The sequence below is a fragment of the Galendromus occidentalis genome, unplaced genomic scaffold (assembly GCF_000255335.2).
Source record: "Galendromus occidentalis unplaced genomic scaffold, Mocc_1.1 scf7180000077183, whole genome shotgun sequence".
Lineage (NCBI taxonomy): Eukaryota > Metazoa > Arthropoda > Arachnida > Mesostigmata > Phytoseiidae > Galendromus > Galendromus occidentalis.
In genome coordinates this window covers 1,095,506-1,111,122 of record NW_003805171.1, presented here as the reverse complement: position 1 = coordinate 1,111,122, position 15,617 = coordinate 1,095,506, and the positions used below count along the sequence as shown (strand labels likewise).

At 50.4% G+C, this 15,617-nt stretch overlaps 2 protein-coding genes across 2 annotated transcripts; both read right to left on the bottom strand.

The window, feature by feature from the left end:
- Nucleotides 1–63: 63 nt before the first annotated feature.
- On the bottom strand, nucleotides 64–2,339 carry Hacd2 (3-hydroxyacyl-CoA dehydratase 2). The gene is made up of 6 exons (XM_003741495.2): nucleotides 2,062–2,339; nucleotides 1,508–1,599; nucleotides 1,230–1,385; nucleotides 955–1,128; nucleotides 459–722; nucleotides 64–374 (listed from the first exon to the last, which is right to left on the bottom strand). The coding sequence occupies exons 1-6, from the start codon at nucleotides 2,201–2,203 to the stop codon at nucleotides 81–83; spliced, it is 1,122 nt and encodes a 373-aa protein (XP_003741543.1). The 5' UTR covers nucleotides 2,204–2,339; the 3' UTR covers nucleotides 64–80.
- A 3,394-nt stretch (nucleotides 2,340–5,733) lies between these two features.
- LOC100908161 (stearoyl-CoA desaturase 5) lies at nucleotides 5,734–10,548 on the bottom strand. The gene is made up of 6 exons (XM_003741494.1): nucleotides 10,252–10,548; nucleotides 8,552–8,682; nucleotides 6,851–7,056; nucleotides 6,566–6,676; nucleotides 6,174–6,426; nucleotides 5,734–6,077 (listed from the first exon to the last, which is right to left on the bottom strand). The coding sequence occupies exons 1-6, from the start codon at nucleotides 10,415–10,417 to the stop codon at nucleotides 5,979–5,981; spliced, it is 966 nt and encodes a 321-aa protein (XP_003741542.1). The 5' UTR covers nucleotides 10,418–10,548; the 3' UTR covers nucleotides 5,734–5,978.
- Between the last annotated feature and the right edge of the window lie 5,069 nt (nucleotides 10,549–15,617).

Genomic DNA, 15,617 nt, shown 5'->3' with positions numbered 1-15,617 from the left:
TCTCAGGGCTGTTTCCGCGCAAAGGGAAAATGGCTCTAAACACAATATCCGAGAAATCAAAAGCACGCATACAGTCTCCTTTATTCTCGCTTGCGTTTCGCGTGAAGTACTCTACGGCGCTGGAAGAGCATATGACTCATGAGGAAAGAGCCCAAGGGGATGATGCCAATGAGTATATACAGTCGCATGAGGCTCGGTAGGTAGAAGCTGAAGTTGTACGCATTGGGGAGCTGTATGGAGAATCGACCGGTTTCCTCGAAATACGGAATGTTTCTCAAGATGATTATGCCTTCCGAAATTATGCCGATGGGCAGCAAAGGGATCCAGATGGTGTATCGAAGCCACGTAAGAAACTTGATATGCTTATCGTAAACCTGGGGGACAGAATTGAGGGCATTAGAGATTTCCACGACCATCTATCTATTTCGAAAATATTTCTCAAGCTCCTCCGAACCTACCTTCAGCATATAATAGGGATAGCGAACCAACTCGATCAGCGTGTAAGCACTGAAGAGATAGGTAATGGCCGGCTTTGACTGGATTCTCGGCTCAGCCGAGATCATGACGAAGAACATGAATAACCTCCCTCCGACTAGAACCAACGCCGGTAGAAATCCTGATCGCGGAACGAAACCTAGCAGTGGGTGTAGGATTTCCAGAGCCTGAAGGGTGAGGGCGAACTTCATCGGTCCGCCGCACGTCTTGAAGACTTCAATGAACATCTGGAATGTTGATGACGACTCTAAATAACGGTCAAACTGTACCCCGAGATGAGGAACTTTTCCCCCGGTCGGGTACGAATGGTTTATTTATTCCGCCTCTTTTTCTAACCCTACGGATGAGAATCGGCTCGAGCATCGAATCGATTGCAAGAAATTCTTCCCCGGAGAAAAATCCCTCCCACCGAGCACCGTGGCTGCCTCTGATAACACATAAGACATGAGATATACCAACCTCTTCTGGATGTCGTAAGTATCTGATTACGAGCGTGACGCCGACTGTCAGAAACGCGCAGAACTGGAACAAGTTGTATATGAACAGGTAGACCTTGCGCAGCTCCTGGGCTCGTTTCCGAGTACGGCGCTCCTCTTTCCCGAGGAGCTCTTCGTACAGACTGTCGACTTCAGCCTGGAATTAGAGTGAATCTCTCCGAATTTCCATCGAGTCTCCGATCTCCGTTCACCCTACTCAAGTTTCGGATTTAAATTTACAACCTCGAGAAAGCTTACATTCGTTGCGGCATCGTGGTCGCTTTCGGAGTCGCTTACGGCAAACCTGTCAAAGTCGACTTTCAACCACGGTAATTTAATTTTGCTGCTCGTGAGTCTAGGCCACCACTCATCTTCGTCAGGGGAGTGTTGTCGCTTGTACAAGACCAATTCGACCTTGAGAAAAGAGAAGAAAGGAACGAGGTTGTTGATCAGCGCGATCGTAGTCGAAAATTTACCGGGAAGCGTATTTTCCGGGATATTCGCTATGACAGCATGCTGTAAATTTTAGCCCGCACCTGTCTATCGTTCATCCGGCACTCCGTTCGTTCGGGCCTGATCTCCTCGAAAAGGTCGATTTTGAAACCATAACAATTGTCGCCTCTTGCACCTGGAGGAGAAAACATTTGTCAATGCGAATTGAAGTCATTACGATCTCCGCGAAACAACCTCCGAGAGTCTCGCAAGCGGTAGAGAATCTAGATTTTTTCCGCAGGGGACGGTCAATGAGTTTTTGTGGGGAGGGGGGGGGGGACACACAGATCAGTCTCCACGAGTGTCTTCCACAGGAGATGTGAATGGAGTTGCAAAAGTTTAGGGGGGGGGGGGGGCGGCGGCTTGGTCGCCCCCTCTGGCTTATCGCCCTTGGCGATCCCGGCTCCGACTCGACTTGGACCCCGTCGGAGTCTGCTCTGAACTCTGAGTTTCCTGGGAGAAGACATTTGAAAAGCTGCCGACGTGGACAGATTTTCGATTGCGGTCAGAAGCGTATCGCCGGACGCGGTCTTTCAGTCGCGCTGAAGTGAGCGCTCCTGGGAGATGAGGTGAACATTCGCTATTTCGTTAAGCTCACCGACGCCTTTGGCTGAAAACTCCACTGAGTGTGTAGTGGCATTCACTTCAGGTCCTCTCGAATCCTTCAGGTCGATGCGCAATGTTACTCGCGAATAGTCCTGCGCCCAGTAAACGAAAGGGGTTCCAATGCCTTTAACCATCGTTCAGGGGGTTCGGGGTTTCCCGCACACGCTCACTCACGCAAATCGAAAAAACTTCCCCAACTCAGCCAGCCGGCTCGGCAGGCTCCTCCAAACGGAAGGAAGATCAATAGAATTCCAGAAATTCAGTTAGGATGGGTAATACTCTGCAGGAACATTATCCGCTGTCAGGCGAGAGTGGAAACGATGATGGCGATGATCTTTGCTAATACTCTTTATGGCACCGAGCGACACCTTCTGGCCCAGCGGCTCTCAACCTTTATCCATGCGCGCGCCTGGAGTTGGCGGGGCGGGAAAATCCCTGAAGCCCCTGAGCCGATAGCCGGAAAAATACAAGACGGCAGACAAGCGTAATTTATTCTGCGAAACTCAACGAAGAACATTGCGCAGAGCGAAATCGCGCGTGCAAGAGCTCCCAGCTAAAGCCGATGGCGATGTCAGACGAATGTGCTTGGATTCAGGTTTTCTCCATACACTACGACGCCGGCTTTGGTATCAACTTCGAACATTTTTCAGTCGCTGGGAGCATGCTCGCGAATCCGGATAGTGTAGTGAACAACACTTCAGAAACTTTCCGTGCGCCCCCTGTCACTTCCCATGCACCCCTCGAGGTGCGCTTGCCACCGCATTGAGAACCACTCTTCTTGCCCGTCTGTAGTGTGAGCCGAGCTACGTCCACAACAACTATGAATTTCTTCTCATGGGTCATGACATTGAGTTTTCACGGAACGAAGTCCTCATCTCGACAGACATCCGCGGGAGATAAGCAAGAACCTCTAGGCGAAGCTGATCAAAAAGCGCAATCCTAGGTCCTTGCTGCCCCACAGAGACGTGGGCTATTGAGAAAAGTGATATTCATCCTCGAAGCCTGCGATCAAGACGTCCACACTCCCGAGCTTAGAACAAGATTCCATCTGCATATATCGATGCTCAACTTCGGCTCGATTACAATGGATGGATGATACTAAAATCATATGAACGACATCCGCTGCGCCGATAATCCTGCTCTGAGTGCCTGACCAAATTCAGGGAGAGGGAACTGGAAGCGGTCAAAGATGCCTTCCCAGCTGAACAAGTCTCCGAACGAAGAAGCTACTCGGGTGGGGAACGTTTCCACCTGAACTCGTTCCTCGTCCCTCCGGTGACGCGATCGGGGTCTACGAAGCCGTTCCGCGGGGCATCGCAGCGCGATTCAATGGCCCCTCTGGAACCTTTCCCCAGCCGGCAAGTCTCGGGCCTGGAGGAAGACACGGGGAGACAGTCGACTTTTGTGCCTTTTGCATCATAACTCAGAAACTCGTACCTCGAGGCCGGCATGGAGAATCGTTGTGAGAAAAGAGCTCGTCGATGCAATATGGTGAAGACCAATCAGGATATTTGCGAGGACTTGGACCCGATGAACATTCAACGAGCTCTCTTACCTTATATATAGATAAGTGCATGCGAATATCAGAAGCTGACCTCCGCATTCGCTGCAGATTTGAGCTGTCGGATATTCCTATGCTTATCCTCGACGAAGAAAGAATTGAGCCCTATCGTCGCGTTGACTGTGGGTCGCCCGTTGACCATATGGTATGTAACATGTCGAGGATTCACGGCCTTGTCTCTGAGAAAAAAACGCAGACTACTGACTGAGTCTCTGACTCAGTCGGGTCATTGGCGTAGAACTACGCTTTTTCCCAATCGGCTTCCTCCTCCAAATGCCTCACGGTTCCGAATTTTTGCTCCACAAAACATAGCAACCAGAAGGTTGGCGGAACTGGAGTACGTAGACTGAAGTACACATGGAATCTATCGTGGGGGTGGGGTTCACCACTGCCATCATAATTCCAGTTGAAGTAGGTAATCCCGGGATGAGATTAGGAGACTTTCTCTGACTGTTCTGCTCTCTCTTATCTACCAGAGATGGAGTAGGGTTCCCAAATCTACGACATCAGCTCTACTGCACTGGTCCCTCATTTCGATTTTATAATTGGAATACATCGTTCAAGGGTTTCTGAGAAGGCAATTGGTACGCTTAAGGTAGTGACATTAAATGACAGCTTCGGACGAGAAAATTATCATACCATGAGGTTCGTTGACGGCTATATCTGCTCACAATAGAATTCGTTTTTGCCATAAAATGATGAGATAATTTTGTGTGAATAAGAGACGCCATTGGGAGCCATCGCGGATATCCTTGAAGTTTCACGCTTGACCATAATGAAAATCATGCTCCCATGCGTGCAATCACAGTTTTCCCCAGGGGAGAATGGGCATACTCCGCTCAAATGTTTCTGTGGAAGCAAATTGTGTCTATGAAGGCACGATTGGATTTCGGAGATGGAGACCGCCTCCTTTTTCGTAAGTAGTTGACGGAATCGAGCCGAAGCTGAGCATTTCTTGCCATCATGATATTTGTGCTAGGATGCGTGGTTCCCGAGTATTTCGGACCCGAGCCTATAATATGGCCTATTTCAACCTGAAGAAAGCATTTTCGAGTTCGGGATGACCTTCTGACGAAGCCTCACGGGCAGTCCTAAATATTTGACCATGACAATTTTCCTCAAGGAATGATTTGTTTTAGAGGATTTCGACGATCAAGTTTGTGACCATTACACGATTCGCACCCCATCTTGTCCACCTACCGGGGGCTAAAGCGTAGTTCTACGCTTAAACCATTCTCCCTTATCTTCTCTCTTTTCCATGAAGAAAACGCCTCTTGTCGCCTTGGCGTCTTCACTGATCATTGGCACTGATCTGCGTCAAATCGAGCGATCATTCAAGCTGCCAGGACCATCGGCTCCTGCGGTTAAGGTTCCCGGTATCCCGAGTTCTGTTATATCAGCTCCCGAGGCTGAATCGAAATTCATGATTCGTCCCACGTTTGCTCGTGACAACCCTTATCAGCTGTTTAGCCTGAAACCCACCCTTCAGGCAGCATGATGGGATGAGTTCAACACCGTTCTCCAAAACCTCGTCGCATTGTCGCACGGGGGTCATCCCATTCGCTACAGCGACCGTTTTAGCTTTCCTTCGCGTACGACTTTTTTGGGTCGTATGACGCTGAGGCTTACGACGCCGACGCAAGAACTCTATCGTCGGACGTCTCCACGCCATGTGTAAAAACTTCTGCGTGTCCTCAATCTCGCATATTGCTTCTGAATAACTTTTCCCGAGGAGCTGTGTGTGCTCTGAGCTGCAAGAAGGGGATGTCGGAGTTGGGAGAATATCAAGTTGCGAATGCTGTTCGAGGGACAATTGGAGAAGAGAGAGAGCCGAGGCAAATTCCGTTCACATACCGTATCGGGCCCGACCCGCTTCGTACCGTTCGGTGGAAGCGGGTACCGACAAGACTAATGACAATGACATTCATTCGTCTGAAGAAGCTCACTGTTGATTGTTGATAAGTGTCGGACCCGGGCTCAGCCGATAACATCGAACCTCTCATGGAGGATTCTTATGTTTATCATGCCTAGAAGGCGTTCCCGAACTGATAGAGCGAGTTCGCTTAACCTTGACGAGTTACCAAGGAGGAGCAGCTGCCCATGAAAGTCATCACTGACGTATTTTATTCATAGTTGTCCTTCATAGCTTCCAAACTCATCTTAAATTAGGTTTGCAGTCTCAACCATTAGAGTTGATCTACGGAATATACAATCTTCACATCTGTGTTTATCACTCGTGTCGCTCGGCCGACACATCTCATACGAGCTGTATTGAGGCACGAAGAAGCCTCTGGTTTCAGCCTCTGGTATTCAGCAACGGAATGCTATCGATAATCAGGCATCATTGTTTAAAAATCTTTCTCCTCCTCAGGCTTGTAGTGCTGATCCGAGGTCGCAAGGCAACCAGTCCTCATCATTCGAGCCAATATGGTTTCTTTGGGGACGGCCTGGAAACAAAAAGCAGCAATAAAATTGGAATCCGTTCGCCGGCATGCGGAACGTCATCAAATATTCGACACATGTGGTTTCGCTCATGGACTCACTCTGCAGTCGTAGGCTTGTCCGATGGATTTCATGAAGTCAATGAAGAAAGTGGAGATATTCAGCGTGTACGGGACTTCAGCTGCTTTGTAATCGTAGGGGAAGGTGTGATGGTAGTTGTGCCAACCCTCGCCATTGGCTACGAGACTCACGGCCCAGTTCTCCGCTGGATGAATGTGGTGATCGTAGGGGTGGTTTCCCCACATGTGCGCAGCGGAGTTCACGAACCAAGTCATGTTCAAAGTCCAGCAGTACCTTTGAAAGAAAGCACGAGATCAAATAAAATTCCGCCCAACGAAGCCGTCGATCATTGAGCTCGGGGCGAATCATCGAGGGAAAAATATTCCTCCCGTGGCCCTGGCCCCGCAAAATACATGACCGCATGAATACTGACCTGAACAGACCGCACACAAAGAACGCGTTCACGAAGTTCTCTCCGAAGAAGATGATCGGGATCAACGTCGGGATGACGAAGCAGCTCATGAGGGCGATCGTTTTGTAATGACTGAAAATGAATGTTTCTTAGAATACGAGCTGTACAAAACACTACTGAGCCACCGCTCGGAGACCAAGGGATGAGACCTAGCGGTGGCCCTCGGGATCCCAAGATTGAGAAGAGAACCCTGAACGGAAGCAGTATGCATTGACGATTTCTTATTGATCCGGCACCCTCACTCACTTTTTCTGGAAAACCACGACGGGATCCTTGAGCAGGTCAGACATGTCAACCTTCTTCCCTTTCGTTGCCACGTCGGGATGTTTCTTGCATAGAAGCCACCCTACATGGGCGAAAAAGAATCCGCGGTTTGCGTTGTGCGGGTCTGCGTCGGTCTCGCTGAATTTATGGTGCACTCTGTGATCTCGGCACCATTCGAAAATGCTGTTCTGTGATGGAGAGACCGAGGGGAAAATAATTAGAAACATGGCCTCAACCGCTCCAATCAGCCCTACGACCTACGCCAACCACGCATCCCTACTGGAAACGAGCAGGACAGATCGTTCACTGTCATGCTGTTGCGGATACGACGGAAGGTCAAGGACATCGGAGCAGACTTCGTCCGCTGCATTCGTATCGAAGAGGACTATACGCTGCGAATGAGTAGTGGAAGCGATTCGACTTCATGGACTTTGTCGCGGAGGATCCCGCCAAGCCCACGGACAATAGTACTTCGCATCTCTTATGCAATAATTATCCTCCTCGATTCTATCCAGCTCCCTAAATAGAGTCGAGTTATAGTTTCGCAATCTTAAACGGATCAAGAGCTCGGGAAGCTTCCGCGGCAAAACAGAAGAGGAAATTACTCGGAGAAGAAAAGCTCGGCCCAACCGTAGACGAGGAGCGAATGATGCTGATCGTGAGTCGCGCCCGACGCCGACGTAAGCTCATGACTCATCCTGGCAATTGAGGACAAAGGCATCGCAATCCGTTTTTTTCCGTGATGAAGTTCAGAGAGCCGGATCTCTGTGAGGGTGCCGAACGACTTTTCAAACAAAGAAACTCTTTGACGAACAGATATTTCTGAACGAGGAAGCCTAAGGGTTGAATGTACTGTAACCGAGATATCCAGCACGTGTCGCCGGAAAACTGCTAAGGCGAGTTCCGAATCGAATCGGGAGCCGCGAGCTCCATCAGTCCGCGTAAGGTAACTACTGAGACTGCGACCGATTCGTGGGGGATCTCATGGGCCGAGCTGACTACTGACTACTGAGCGATCTCCCCTCCCCTCCTTGTTTTAGTTCCCTGTGTCTATGAGCTAAGCTCGTACTCGTATCTGTCCGTAATTTGACGAGCTCAGGGTTAGGGCAATGCCAGAGTACCCCGGTAGCAGAGGACAGAAAGTTATCGGCGGATGCTCCCGAAGAGCTTCCTGACGACCAAATTATTATTACGTGAGGGCTTGCTTCAGGCACTCTGTGGCATTTCTCCACGTCCATGGGGGACTGGCTCGAGAGCCTCAGTACTGGTCGAAAAAGACGGACTTCCGTCGGCTACTTTCCTCGGAGAGTCGCCTCGTTCCCAGGATTGAGACTCGATTCGATTCAGAAAAATATGCGTAGGGAGCCTCCGTCGGTATCGTCAGAATATCACTGAATGAGCGACGGAACACACCGTGGGAAACAACAGCGACTGAAATCTTTCGGGCGCTCGGACAATGGAACGACATGACGCCGTTACTTACGTCGATAACGTTCCCATTTCCCTCTTCCGTCGCTCATTCAGACAATTTTTTTAGACTCAGGCTAGCCCGGAAACGGCGGCTCTTGCTGGCTACAGCCGATCAACCCGACTCGGGAAGAACGAGATTCGCATGGAAGAATTCGGATATCACAATTTTCGCTATCGACTCGATCGCGTAGACTTGGCAAGATCAGGACCTACCTGCAGAGCCATCGACTGCATCGCAGCGAGGAACACGCGCAACGGAAGTTTGGCTTTGTAGGCTTTGTGCGACCAGAGTCTATGGGCGCCTGCTGTTATGCCCAAACCCGACGCGACGTATAGTACAAGTGCTGAAAGAGAGAAACATTCGATAATGATTAGAGTCGAATCGAAGGAGCTCGTATGAATTTGCCTTCTTGGCTCATTGTCTAGCTAGATCGTCCAACGGGAAGCCCGATGCAGCTCGTTTGATGAAGACGTTTCATGCCGGCTCGCCTGACGGGAACTTCGCGTGTCATCCTAACTGCGCGGACTGGCGGAGGTGTTTCTCAATGAACTGTGCGAGTGATTCTTTATTAACGGGGGCAAAGATATTCAACCTTCACTAAGCAGTATCTTCGCATGTATCAACCGCGACGACGGAAAGCCCGAAGGCCGCGCGACCTCGTTCCGGTTCATTCCGCCGAAGATCCGCCAACCTAGCCGCCCTCAACTTGCTGATTCGAATGGCAGGTGGAACCACGAACCCGAATCCTCTCGATTCAAATTCGAGACACAAGGAAGTTTTCGCGAAATCAGTCGTGATCTCGCTTCTCAATTTCTCCCCGTTGTCATCGTGACATTGGCGGACGAAAATGCTGATTTTCTGTTTTTTTTCCAGCTTCGCGCCGTTTGCAAGTGCATACGCGACGACGGCCTAGAGTCTCCGAAGCTTCTCGGTATGTCGCTCTGCATCATTGCATGACTGATACGGGGATCAAGTTTGCCGGAGCGAGCATCGATCCTACTCAACGACACAAGGCTCCGACTGCATCTGAAGGCTGGAGGCGAGGGACCAGCCGAGAAACAGAGAATCCTCGGGTTCTGAAGATCAGCCCGGAGACCGATCGAATAATGGTACCCTAGCAGCAGGACTTGTGTGCCCCGGTGGCCGATGCGAAATCTCTGAACAAATCCGTTGGCATCAATGGGCACAATAGGCGGACAGATCAATTTAATGCTGAGATGCCTTTGTCCCCGTTGCGTCATTATTATTCCCGACAGATTCTCTTTACGAAGGCCCGGCGACCAATTTTCGGGCAGAATCAGCGAACATCGTCAGATGTCTCTCCCTGAGTTTGTCACACGGCAGTCTTCTCCTTGATATCTTTATGGACGTTTGATGACAAATGGCCGTCCCAAGATCCTTCCTCACGTCTCGATACAAGCAACAAGATCGCCCGAACGAATCCGACACCTAAACGAGCTACCGTCTAGAGTTCGGGACGACCGACTGACTCAAGTTCCAGCTTGTAATCGATGCAAAAGCTCAAGGAGCTACCTGAGAGCTCGGACACTCTCATTCGAGTTCGGAGCTGCCGCGTGTCGATCAGATCCGCGGTTCTACAATACCCGTCTGAATTATCTTATCGTAGGGGACAACGGTTGGGAGCTCGCATCGATTTTGCGAACGCCTCGAGATGGCGTCGAGGGCTCCTTCACGGATTCAGAAGTCGACGAGAGTACGGCCACACGGGGGTTCACTGCTGCTCGATCGAACGTCCATGAGGACTCCAGATTAAGAGAGAACAATGAACAACTTGGATGGCATGGACCGTCAATCCGAAGTCGGCTTGAGTTCCAAGACTGCATCGTTCAGTAGACGAGCTGATTCGAGGTTCCCTAGACGACAAGATGTAGACACGGGCCGGAAACCTTACCTGTGATGGATGTGCTCAGCTTGGCCGAGGTGAACATGAGGTACAGGCCGTACAGAGCTGCGATGTGGAGGTATGCCATGAGTATGACATTCCTCCAAACGATTTGCACTCTGAAGGGGACGACTTGCGAGGTGGTGGCGGTGGTTACGGTTTGCGTGATCGACATCGCTCCTGAAGCTCTGTCAGGGTGCTGCACTGCAAGTTTCAGAACGGAGACTGGGTCCTCGACGCCGAATAGAAACTCTAGCTCCTGCGTGAATCTCACTCTAATGTTAATGGTCGTGATCCGCTGCGCGCTCTGACACTTGGTGGCAAGCGTCGTTTAGTACAGAAATCCGGGAAAGGGTGGTGGCGTCTGCGAGAGAGAGTTTAACTCCACGCGATCAACGCGTCATGTGGGACCACTGATAGTTCGTGGGGCAGCGGACGTGTATTTAGTCGTCAGCGCTCTATGACTTACTGGGACCCGATAGCTGAGCGGCTGATGTAACTCCCAGCTGGCGGAGACTCTTCCGAGCGAAGTTGCCGTCCGATGAGCCGAATGAGTCAGATTGGCTCAATATTAGCGAGCTAGCGTTTTTGCACGAACGTCGGTGAATTCCGCACCCTTTGCCACGAATTATCGAAGCGGGTGGCGATTCCGAGCTTTGCGATGCTTCGTTTTCGCTGGATAAGATTTTGCTCGGGGGATATTCATCGGAATGTGTCGGTTGCGATGCTCTACCAACGTACAGGGTCGGAACGCGCTCGATGTTCAGAGATGTCAAGTGATCCATCGCAGCTGAATGTCGACTCGAATTATATCGGTCGGCTGCGTCTACTCGCTTCCGATGATACTTGAGCATCTTTTCTGCTCTGACGGCCCAATTAGGCGTTTAGAACCGTTACATGCGATTCGTGGCCTTACGGACGGAAAACATACGTAAGAGCAATCAGTCCTTCCTGCTGCCAGGCTTGTGATGTTCGAACTGGATCCGATCATAGAAAGATAGTTTTTCTGACATCAGAAGCTATCTTTAGAATGAAATCGAGTCTACGAAGCCCGAAATCGACTGCACTGGCTGATTGTGTCGCTGCTACTTGAGAACTTCTCACCTCATTCGTCCGCTCTGAGCCGCGATATCGGTGGAAGTCTGTACACTTGTTAGTTGCAGCTCCGGGAACAGAATTATTGCTCAATACGAAATGGCACTCCTCGTGTTTGAGGGCTCTCGAGGGTACGCTGCGGTGAGTTGGATCAGAGATGGATGCTGACTGAATTGTGCGGGGCAAGCATGGCAGAACTTCTGACTTACTCGTATGAGTTCTTACTTTCGCTGCCGGTTATCATTGGAAATTTTCTGGAGATCCTTCCTCGATGCACTGGGGGTCCGCTTGGAGGATCCGATGTCGAGCTTGAATCCGATCTCAGATTTACCGACTTGGGCGGCTTTCCTCTTTTTCGACGCTTCGAGTTTCGCAATTATTTTTCATACACCTGGCTTATCGTTCAAGTCTCGAGTTCATGGATGTGCGCGTTCGTCGCAGCCGGAAAATAAGTCGTTAGCATCCGGGATCATCTCGCTTCTGATGTGTTTGGTTTTTCATTGCGTGCAAGCGCAACGATCGCTCACGGCATTGCTGACGTATCAGCCGATGAATGCGCGATTGAGGAAACTTCGCGGAAACGAGAGAAGCTCTCCAGAAACCCAGTTCTGACGACGACGCGCGACCCTCGTCTTGGTCAGGTCGACCCCAAACGGCGAATTGGGGAACGTCCCAGGTAGATACCGATCCGGGAGACCCATCTTCCATTACAGACACATTGAAGGTACACACGTTTCCAAATTGATTGGGGAGACAGCCCAAAACATACGATGTCGGAATCGAAGCTCAAGAATGTGAAACATCTACGCGCACCGAATGGAATTCGGATTTTCCGTTGGCTTCAATGCCGATACCGAGCCGTTGGGTTATATCATTTTCCTTTTGCTGACATCCCAATCGATTCACTACTCCTCCGTCTGGATTGCCGCTGTCACCGGCAGGATATCCTTTTTTTCTACTTCATTCCGTCGGAAAGCGGTTATTTCCTCCCATACTTGAAAGGGAAGAGGGCTCCGGTCGATTTCTCGGCAGTGTCCTTTGGAACGAGTCCCTGAGCCGGCTCGGAAGTCGGCGCGGGACTGTCCTTTTGAATCCGATCAGCCGACTTGTATTCGATCCCGTACTTGATTTATAATTATTGCTTCGATCTTAGACATCCCTGCCATGACCCGGAAAGAGAAATTAGGCAGTATGGGACCCTTCTGAGAGAGGTTAGGTTTATAGGATTATAGCAAGAAGCGAGCCAATCTGCAGTCGGCTCGAGCTGATTCCCGGCCAATGCAAGAAATTCTGTGCCAGATGCTCTTCTGATGCTAGAACGGCTCAGAACAGTTTCGGCGTGCGGATGCGCAGCATATGTATCAAAATATTCGCGGAAAATCATGTTGATCCAGGAGAACGCCATTTGGAGATACTCAATATGTGGCGAACTCTCATGCAAAAAAAGCGTCGGATTTTCGCTAATTCTGCTCTCGAGAGCATTCTCGATCGGCGCGGTTCTATTCTGAGGATCAACGCTGCGGGAATGTGTCTGTCGGTGCAATTTTCATCCGCGGGGTCCAGACCTTCCTACTCATTCACAGAACAGGAGTAGATCGGGAGCGAGGCCGCAGAGGGAGCGAGGTGACTAAAGCATTCAAACGAGCAGCGATCCATAGACGAAATCCGAGTGAAGTCCCCCTGAAGCCCCAGGCTCCGAGCACGTCCATAATTCTTCTCTGAATGACAAAGCGCATCGGGGGAGGCTCTAGCGAGAGTCTGGTTTCCGCCGTCTAGCATCACCATTATGGGTCACACACGACCTCAAGCAGGGGACCCCTCATTGACGACTTGGACATAAAGCACCAGAGAGCGGCTCTCTGGAGCTGAGACGGTGAACTCTCGGTCCGGGTTCTCAACCGTACTGAAGTCAGCCTGATATCGGCACTATTGGGCTTTGAATAATCCGAGACCGATACCTGTAAACAGCGCTCTCATTCGTTCCTAGGGTGACGACTTTGAAAAGTATCTGGGCAGCCGGAAACTCAGACCTAATTATATATTGCAAGACTTCATTTTCCGTCGAGAAATGAATTGGTGAGTGACGGTGATTTTCTTTGATCGCTCAAGCGTTGCCCCAAAATAGGGGGAGCACATGATTCCCGGAATCGGTGAGAGAGATGGAGGTTCGACATTTACTTTACCAGTCCAAGAAAGTCCCAAATCGTGGTAGTCAAAAAGTCTCTCGAATCGTTGAGGGAAGGAATCAGAGAGCAAGAGTCAACGTCGCATCGGGCTTCTTGACTCATTGTTGACTCCTCCTGGCGAGAGTGAACGTGGCGCGTCTTTACTAAAAATAAGCGCGACGAGCCTCTTTTCCTGTACTACAGTTTGTGGTTCAGTGATTAAATGTAAGAATGAGCTATTCTTGGCTAAGACAGACATCAACACCTTTCTCCTTTTACCGTGCGTCGATTGAAAACTGGCAATCTCGCATACGCGTATCGCTGACTCGGTGATGCGTCTCGGCGATATCCTCCCGCGATATATTCTGCGGAATATCGTGGACCATATCCTACGAGTTCTCTTTGACTTATGCGCGGTCGAAGGTTTGCACCTGGGACTGTATATGTGCGATTTGGAATCTTTCAGGAGCCAGGTCTGCTTCTGAATGCATATGTGTATCCCTGTAATAGATATCGGATCTCGACAGGAATAGGGACAATTCGGGCTACCACTGCGTGGGATATCCATTACAGAATATGCTTCGACCTTAGGAGGAATCGGCGAAACTTGGAACAACAACTTGTGCGGAGGTCACTGATTAGTTTTATGGGTAAAGGGTCATTCGGCCCATGCCTGCGCTATCATCTGTCTCGGTGTTCATTAGACTCATCCGCCCTCGCTAATCCTTATGATTCTGCCCAGCAAGCGGAGCTGAGGAGGCGCGAAGACCAACTGTGAGCTCGGCTGACCGAACCAAGTGATCCCTGTACTTGGGCGTTCGAGTGATTGGAAAATATCGCTTTCACGAGTCTCATCATGGAAGGAAAAAATCGTTCCATTCGAGGAAGGAGGAAACTCCCTTTGCCCCACGCAAGATTCGCGACAGAATCCATCCGATCCCTTTCGAGCTCCGAACTGAATGATTCCTTTTTTCTTGAGAGAATGGTAATGATGACTTTTCTATAATTGTAGGGGAGAGTCATGAATGGTTGATTCATGTGGCAGGTTGAATTCAATTGAGGAAAGCTCCGTCGCTCGAACCATGTATCGTTGTGCCGATAAGAGACGCGCAACCCCTCCCCCAAACTCTCTTGGCCGCTCAGCTAGAGTTTATGCCCAGAAGAGGCGCGTCATCATTTTTGCCCCTCCGAAACTCGACTCGGCCCTCCGATAGGAAATCTTCTGTCCACCCCCCTCCCCCCGGTGCCGATACCAGCTTTCAATTGCTGGATTTCGACCGAGATCCGTTGCTTGTGAAACGTGGTTGACCGGAAGCTCCACTCTCGGAAGAGTGCTCTGTATCCGATCTGGGACTGTACTCAATCCGATCTGCTGGACTCCAAACGCCGGAACTCTCCAAGGCGAACGGCACAAGCTCGCATTCCGGAAGGAGCTCCGCGTGTCTAATCCGCTGGATGAATGATAGACGTTGCGAAATCTAATTCCGTCGCCGTCATTGACCTCGTTAGTAGCGCCTTCTCCGAGTGCCAGGAGGCGGAGGCATCTTCTTCTTTTCGAGGTCCGAAGCTCCACAGCGAGGACTCGCGGCGAGGGAGGGAGGACGCCCGAACTGAAGCGATGAGTAAGGGTGCCAGATTCCTGGTGTCGCATGGAATCCATCTCCTCACTACGGCTTCGGGTCTAAGGAAGGCACCCTTGACAAGAATCTGGGGCAGTGATTACGGGGTTTATCAAAATATCAAAAAACAATCCACGAATAATGATATACTTAATCTGTCGGTGTACCATGGTGGACATGGACGGAGAATACCCCGATCAGGACCGCGGGCTTTCGGCTTCTATATTCACGATCTTCAAGGATTGCTCAGTTTTCAATGCTTTTTTTTGTCCATCTTGAAACAGGAAATACGCAATCGACAGGGCGTGTACTTCGGACCGAACGATGCTCAACGGAGATCCGACTGCAGAACACGTAGCTAACTGATGCACGTGTTACCTCGAGGTCAGAGTTCTCTGAGCGTGCATTTTACGGGTTATGTACGGATCATCGTGTGCATTAAGCGGCGACGCCAACCGACCGGCCGGCCAACGATTCTCTTGATGCGTGTAATATG